Source organism: Lichenostomus cassidix, unplaced genomic scaffold (assembly GCF_008360975.1).
Source record: "Lichenostomus cassidix isolate B80296 unplaced genomic scaffold, HeHo_3.0 HiC_scaffold_117, whole genome shotgun sequence".
Taxonomy (NCBI): domain Eukaryota; kingdom Metazoa; phylum Chordata; class Aves; order Passeriformes; family Meliphagidae; genus Lichenostomus; species Lichenostomus cassidix.
In genome coordinates, this window is record NW_028147671.1 from 1 (window position 1) to 8,011 (window position 8,011).

General features: G+C 56.4%; 2 protein-coding genes across 2 annotated transcripts; both read right to left on the bottom strand.

The window, feature by feature from the left end:
- Positions 1 to 6: 6 nt before the first annotated feature.
- On the bottom strand, positions 7 to 2,787 carry LOC146420955 (uncharacterized; the record flags this gene model as incomplete). The annotated part of the gene is made up of 4 exons (XM_085047858.1): positions 2,782 to 2,787; positions 680 to 1,321; positions 515 to 565; positions 7 to 306 (listed from the first exon to the last, which is right to left on the bottom strand). Coding segments are annotated over exons 1-4 (999 nt in total), but the record flags the coding sequence as incomplete, so codon positions are not given.
- A 1,907-nt stretch (positions 2,788 to 4,694) lies between these two features.
- Positions 4,695 to 6,402, bottom strand: LOC146420956 (uncharacterized). The gene is made up of 2 exons (XM_085047857.1): positions 6,331 to 6,402; positions 4,695 to 5,867 (listed from the first exon to the last, which is right to left on the bottom strand). The coding sequence occupies exons 1-2, from the start codon at positions 6,391 to 6,393 to the stop codon at positions 4,713 to 4,715; spliced, it is 1,218 nt and encodes a 405-aa protein (XP_084903983.1). The 5' UTR covers positions 6,394 to 6,402; the 3' UTR covers positions 4,695 to 4,712.
- Positions 6,403 to 8,011: the final 1,609 nt, after the last annotated feature.

Below are 8,011 nucleotides of genomic sequence, written 5' to 3' on the forward strand. Positions count from 1 at the left end.
CAGCTGTCCGGTGCACAGGTCAACGATGATGTTGCGAGGTTTGATGTCTCGATGGAGGACCCCGCAGCTGGTGCAGTGCCGCACTGCCTCCAGCACCTGGCAGAACAGCCGCCGAGCCTCCTCCTCCGGCAGGAACCCGCGAGCCAGGATGAAATCACGCAGGTCCTGACAGCGCTCCGGACGCTCCATCACCAACAAGAAGCTGGTGGGGAGCTCAAACCATTCCAGGAGCTGGACAACACCGTGGAACCCAGTGGACACCTTGTCCAGCAGCACGATCTCCAGGGGCGCACGGGTGCCATTGGGCTGCGGGAGGACCACGATGTCATCAGCAGGGCTGAGGCCATGCCAGGGCTCTGGGACCCCTCAGCCAGCCCGGGATGCTCTGCGTCCCCCGCTCACCCCACACCCGCTCTAACTCCCTCGAGGCGTCCTGGCGGCTCCCACCCTGCTGGGCCCCGGCTTATCCCCGTTCGGCACGGCCCGGGCTCTGCCGCTGGCCCCGCTCACTCACCAACTCGCCCCAATAATGGATGCGGTTCCGGGACACACATTTGATGGCAACCTGAGAGAAACAGAGAGCAGCGGACTGAGCTCGCCGCCCGCCCTGCTGAGCCCCACCCTCCTCTGCCCTCCTCCTCCTCCTCCTCCTCCGCCCGCCGCCAGCCCCGCCACTCACCGGGGCGCCGTCCGCCAGCCGCGTCCCCGCGTACACGCTGCCGAATCCTCCTTTCCCCAGCAGCTCACCCAGCCGGTACCGCTCCTGCAGGGCCTCCTGCGCCTTCCCTGCGGGCGACACGCAGCCGTCAGCGCTCGGCCCGGGGCCAGACACGGCCCCCGACCGCCTGTGCACCGCCCCGGGCCGGGCATCCCCCTCTGAACGGGGCACGGGCGGCTCGGGGCCGGCGGCCGGACTGCCGAGCGGCGGAGCTCGGGCCGGGGAAGGAGCAACGGAGGCGGCGGGAGCGGCCGAGCCGTGTGTGTCCTTCGCGGGCCCCGGGAGGAGCCGGTAACGGGGCCGGAGCTGGGGCTGGGGTCGGAGCTGGGGTCGGGGTCGGGGCTGGGGCTGGGGCTGGGGTCGGGGTTGGGGCCGAAGCTGGGGCCAGGGTCGAGGCCGGGGCCGCGGTCGGGGTCTGGACTGCACTCTGCGTCGGGGCCGGGGCCAGGCTCGGGACAGGCGGAGCCAAAGGGTGGCGATGCTGCCCCAGACCCAGCCACTGATGCCCGCCCAGCAGCGCCACAGCCACGATGGCGAGAGCCGGGCGGAGGCGAGAGCGCGGCGGGACGTCCAGGGTCGGGGAGAGGGCAGCCCCGGCCGGGGCTGGGGGCGAGCCTGGGGCATGGCCCGAGATGGCAGGGGGAGAGGGGCACCGGGAAAGGAGGGGACAGAGGGAAAGGGACAACGGGAGAGGCTGAGATAAAGGGGGAGAGAGAGAGGTGAAGCAGGAGAAAGGGACGGAGAGGATCGTAGAATCTTCTGCTGCTGCTGCCGCCGCTGCTTTCGCTGCTGCCACCGCTGCTTCCGCCGCTGTCGCCGCTGCAACTGAAGCTCCGGGGCCGTTTGTCCGAGTGGCCGTTTGTCCGAGTGGCCGTTTGTCCGTTCCCCACTAGCACCCGCGCGCCCCACGGCCGAGCCCCGCGCGCCCCCGGGGGCAGCCCCTGAGTCTGTCCAAACACGGGAACTTTGCCGTGTTCAGCCCACATCCAGAGCCTTGACTGCTGCACAGTGGCACAGCAATCCCCTTGGCTGCTGTTGTGCATTGTCCCTGCTGAGGGTCAAACACTACCGGGGCACATTCCCTGTTTCTAGAATTCATTCCCAACCCAAGCAATGCACTTATGTCTCCAGCGTTGCTTTCCAAACAGAACGGGGGAAGACAAACTGTGTGTAACTCATGGTATTTCAGGGTGTCTAAAACTTGCTAAGCCATAGATCTTCGAGGTGAGATCCATTTGCAATTAATGGCATGGAGAAGTAGTGCAACATGGAAAAGGGGAGCATAGAAATAAATAGAGGAAAACATCTTGGATTGTTTCTTTGCATTTTCATTTCACTTCCTGAAAGCTGTTTCAGTTTTCCAGGAATCTTCTCCACAGTCCTGTTTGCTCTTTTCAAGAATGTTTCCTGGAGAACAAGGTCAGACTTTTGTCACAAGATGTGCCACCAACTGCAGCTTCTCTTGGCTTTCCAGGTTGTGTGTGCAGCAGGACTTTTGCAGCAAAGCAGGACAAATATGTGCAGAACTTTTCAACTTGTCCTTTCTTTTCCTTGTGGACTGGGGAGTTGTGCCATTGGTAAGGTTTTCATTGTGAATGTTCTAGCCTAAGGAAACGGGAGGTGGTAGCAGGATTTGTTTGGGAATGCAGGTGTGACTGAATTCAGAGAAAGAATCTCCAGGACACTCTGGGAGCTCCCTGGGCTGGGCTCAGGTTCCACTGGGACTCTGCAGCAGGCTGGGCTCCAGCTGGGATCAGCAGTGGCTGGAAATCCCTCTGGGCATCTCCATGTTCTGCTGCCAGGAGGAAGCAATGAAGCAAGTCAAGAAGTTCTGACTTTTCCTTCCTGGTGAATTTTTTAATTTTACTTGACACTCCAGAGGCAGTTTCTGTGATGGCCTCTGTAAGATGGTTCTATTTCAACAGCACCAGCAACAGGGCTGTGTTTGAGCACTGTGAATGTGGCCTGTGTGTCTTTAATTCTGCATGAATTAGTGCTCAGGGACTTGTGAGCATTTCAACATCTGCTAATCATGATGCCTGTGACAAAAATTCTAAGCTCACTGTCATGAAAGCACCATGGATAGTACTGATTGAAAGAGAGAATTGCAGTTGTAATGGTAAAATGCAGGTGGCAACCAGAAGAGGGGCAACAGCAGCCGTGATCTGCAATTCCCAAGGCAAAGGCAACAACAGCCTCCTGCTGTCACCTCAGGGTGAGTAAAGCAGTGCTGAAAACAGTGCTGGAACCTGATTTGTTCTTTCTCTGAAGGTTGATTCAGGGCAGCACAGCTGGGCCCTGAGCAATCAGGGCTGTCTGGGGCTGATTCTTGCTCTACTCCAGAATTCCCTGGAAAAACCCCTTGGGAAGCCAAGGCAGGAGCAGCTGGGAAGGGCTGGTGCTGCTGCTGCTCCTGCTGGGAGCCCCGGCTGGGCCAGGCTGGCGCCCACTGCGCTGTGCTCCTGCTGCTGCCAGAGCCGGGCGGGACTTGGGGACAGGGAATGGACACGGGGGGACAGCAAAGGCCGTGGGGCTGCAGTGATGTTGGTGCTCAGGACAGTGCCAGCACAGAGCTTTGGTGACATTGAGGGGTGGGGTGTTTTGTTTTTTTGGTGTGGTGTGTGGGGGGGTGTTTTTTTGGGGGGGTGGGGTGTGGGTGGGGGTTGGGGTGGGTTGGGTGGGGGGTGGGGTGTGGGTGGGTGTGGGTGGTGGGTTGGGGTTGGGTCTGAGGGGCCATGAGGGGCCTCAGCCCTGGCAGGAGGGAGTCCTGCCATGTCCCCAGGGCAGGGCAGCTGTGAGGTTCCACAAGTGCAGATGTGGTGCAGAGCAGGCTCAGAGCACCTCTGGGAGGGGATGAGACCCTTCCCCAGCTCCAAACCACACCAAAACCACCATAAACAGGACTTTGCATCTTTAGAAGCAACTGGCAAATTGGAAGTGACCATACAGCTCAATCCCACTGTGAGAAGGAAGGGAATCTTCCTAGTGAGGTGCTATCCAGCCACTATTAACAATGGGTGGGATTTAGGAGTATAACTAATAAATAATTCAAATAATAGTAGCAACAAGAAATGAACCCCAAATGCCAATACACAGCACCACACAAAAAGGATGAACCTCCTTTTTCTTTATTGCCTCAAGGTTCATGAAAAATATTCCTGTTATATAACACCCAAAAACCCACTCAGGAACAAGTTCCCCTCCCTTCATCACCCCCAACCATTGGCTGTCTCCTTCCAGACCCTGCCCCACCCTCCCAATCCTCACCCCAACCCACCACACCTCTCCTGGACATCAAGACCCTCTTCCCAAGCCCTATTTCCACCATTCCAGCCCTCCAATTCCCATCCCACCCATCCTGCCCCACCCAATGCCCATCTCACCTCTCTGGAACTGCATCCTGTCACTGTTGAGCCGCTAGCAGAGTAAAGAACTCAGTTCTCAGTGGCAAGAAGGAAAGACCTTTATTGTTTTGATTTCATCATATATATAGAGTTTTCAAAGGTCACCCAGATTGGTCGGTCAGAAACCTCCCCCTAGGCCTGATTGGCCAGGCCTGCACCGTCCAGATCTTGGGACACTGTTTTTAATAACATCCAAACTTTATTTATAAAACACAAAAGGAATTCTCATGGGAAAGACCTGTGCTAGCCACAGCATCCTACTTTGCCAATCCCCTTCCAATGTCATCCCACCCTGAGGGGCTGTGGAATTCAGTCATTTTGGGCAGGGATTGACCCACTTTGGGGTGAGATTGAGTCCTTTCCAGTGGAACTGAATGGTTTTGAGGTACTGGATGAACCCTCTTGGCTTTTCAAACTCAAAATGGTGGAAGAAACTGGACCAAATACCCCTGAAGCACCAAACCATCCAGAATAGCTCCCAAACACAAAACACCCCTCCCAAATAGCAGTAAAACCATGAGGCTTTAGGTAATGAAGCTGGAGCAGAAGACAAAGCTCTTCCTGCCGTCGGGGCTTGAGCAGGGTTTCTCTTACTGGTGGCTCTGTTGGTGTTTGGTCAAGTGAGAGCTCTGGGTGAAGCTCTTCCCACACTCAGGACACTCATAGGGTCTCTCCCCGGTGTGGATGCGCCGGTGCCTGATGAGTGTGGAGTTGTGCTTGAAGCCCTTTCTGCAGTCAGGGCAGCGGAAAGGCCTCTCCTCTGTGTGAATGCGCTCATGGAGGAGGAGACTGGATGACGTTGGAAACCTCTTCCCACACTCGGGACACTCATAGGGCCTCTCCCCAGTGTGGATCCTCTGGTGGATGATCAGGTAGGAGCTCTGGCTGAAGCTCTTTCCACATTCCCCACACTCATAGGGCCTCTCCCCAGTGTGAATCCTCTGGTGGCGGATCAGGTAGGAGCTCTGGCTGAAGCTCTTTCCACATTCCCCACACTCATAAGGCCTCTCCTGAGTGTGGATCCTCTGGTGGACGATCAGGGAAGAGCTGTTTTTGAAGCTCTTCCCACATTCCCCACACTCATAAGGCCTCTCCCCAGTGTGGATCCTCTGGTGGGTGATCAGGCTGGAGCTCTGACTGAAGCTCTTCCCACATTCCCCACACTCATAGGGCCTCTCCTGAGTGTGGATCATCTGGTGGCGGATCATTTCAGACCTTTTCCTGAAGCTCTTTCCACATTCCCCACACTCATAGGGCCTCTCCCCAGTGTGGATCCTCTGGTGGACGATCAGATCAGAGCTGTCTCTGAATCTCTTCCCACATTCCCCACACTCATAGGGCCGTTCCCCAGTGTGGATCCTCTGGTGGGCGATCAGGTGGGATCTCCTGATGAAGCTTTTCCTACATTCCCCACACTCATAGGGTCTCTCCCCAGTGTGGATCATCTGGTGGCGGATCAGGTCAGAGCTTGTCCTGAAGCTCTTCCCACATTGCAAGCACTTGTAGGTCTTCTCCCTGGTGTGAAGCTGCTCATGGGCCACCTGCTCATAGCTCTGGCTTGACTGCTGGCCAATTTCCTGGCACCGGGTGGGTCTTTGCTCCTCACAGCACCCTGGGCTCGGTTTGGAGCCCCTCCTCACGTGGGATCTCCAGGGCTTTTCCTCCCCATTGGACTCCTGCACCATGGAGCCGTTCAAATCGGCCTCTTCCATGAGGTCCTGCAGGGCTGAGGCTTTCCCCTGTTGCTGTGCACAGACTGATGGAGCAGCACTGCTGAACATGGGGACACCCAGAGGAACCAGAAGAGCTGCCTTTGTCCACCTGCAGCTTCAAGGACCAAATTCTGAGCAGACATGGCTGGAAGAGACTGGCAGGCTCCCTGTTTGCTGTGCTGCCCCACTTGTGAGAGGCTCAGCTTTGTGTGAGGCACAGTGAGAACAAGGGGCAGCTCCCTCCCAGCCCTGCAGCCAAGGGACCCCTCTGGTCCCAGGGCTTGGGGCACTGTCAGCACCTGCTGCTTCAGCCACTGCTTCTGGCTGGCATTGAGAGCAACAAGCAGATTGTGGCTGATCCCGAGGGAGCAGCAGCAGGGCCTGGAGCTGATCCCTGAGTCTGGGGCAGGGCTGGAAGCAGCAGGGCTGTCCTGCAGCTGGGGGTGATGCTGCGCTGGGAGATGGAGGAGAAGAGAGGGGGAAAAGGGGCAGTGACTTCCTTCTCACCTGCCTGGCTGTCCTGGGGCATCTTCCTCTTCCTTACTTCCTTCTTCTCCATCCAGCCAAGGTTTGGCAATGGGAAATCCTGGTTTAGGGGAAAAAAACAAGGTGTGAGCACGTTGAGTTTGAAGGTCCCCCTGCTCGAGTCCATTTCTAGAAGTCCCTGGGCATCTGGTGTCCATAAAATCCTCCAAAACACAAAGATTTTGAAAACAAACAATCAAAAAACCCAAAAACAATCTCAGGAGTTCCCTTCTCTGGTCTCTCCACTTTGGAATTCTTGTGGTCCCTCCTGTCCTGGCTGCTGGAGGTTCTGCATGTATTAGAACCACATCTAGATGGTTCCCACCCTCCCTGGGCTCTTGGGGGTCTTGGGAATCCCCAAATTTCTCCCTCTCCAGTCTCCCTACTTTGGGGTCATGCTGGTCCCTCTCCTCCAGGGTCCCCTCACTTAGGGATGCCAGGGCTTTTGGGGTTTCCATGGGTCGCTTCTCACCTAAGTGCTTCCAGGCTTTTGAATTTTCTGATTGTGCTGGCATTACCCCCTCTCTGGGTTCCCCACTTCGGGGTCCTTAGGGTCACAGGGTTCCTTCCCTCCAGACTTCCCCTCCTCCAGACTGCCAGCAGTCTCCTGTTCCTGGTATTGTCCCCTCCACCCTCCCCACTCTGAGGATCCTGAGGTTCATCCCCCCTGGTTCTCCCCGGTGGTCCCACAGCCCCCTGGCTCCGGGCTGGAGGTGGCAGTGCCTGATTTGGAAAACCCAACCCTCACTGCAGGGGGGCTCCTTGCATCCCCTGCCCACTGCTGGGTCTGTGCCAGCAGCCACCACCAGGACACCCAGAAACACCTCCCAGGGACACCCCAACATCACCCAAGGGATGTTTATTATGCATCTTGGAAGTCCTTCATACTCCAAACAACCCACCCAAAAGCACTGTGCTCATTTAAAAGTAAACTGGCAGGAGAAGTGAACCCCACTAAACTTCTCCCACAGACATTACAGGTCAGAGTTACAATTCATTGAAGAGATTACAATAAATCAGGTACAGAGAAAACTGGTTTTAACCCACAAAGATTGAGTACAACCTGGCTCCCTGCTGGTCAGAGCAATGGTCGAAATCCTACCAAGTGGTGGTCACAGTCCTGTTGAGGTTGTAGTCCTGTGGAAGTTCTGTTCCTTCTCTGGATCCGTTGAGTGGAAGTGGTGTCCCCAGGCCCCAGAGCCAGATTTTATATGCTCAGGTTCAGGTGGGAATGCTCAGTACCTCTCCCTGGGCAGGGAGTTTCACAATGGAATTATGTTATCCTGTGAGTCATGGGATATCTGGGGAGTACTTGATGGTCTCAGTCGTTGTTGCTGCCCATTGTGCTGGTGCCATTGAGTCCACGATGGCCCATTAGCAGAGATGACCCCTCAGGCTGGGTGGGACTATGCTGGTGCTTCCCTGGAGGGAGTTATCTCAGCTGAGTCATTGGTGTGAAGAAAAGGAAACAATGTCCTGCCTCACAGGGTTTGCCTCCCCTTCCTTATCTCATTTACCACCCAGCTGGTAGCTTGATGGGTCAGGGTTGCACTGGGCAGCTCTTGCAAACGACCTGTCATCAACAGCTCATCAGATATGACCTAATGGGAGTAGAATGCCCAGTTTGGTTACACCCACAGAGTGCCAAACTG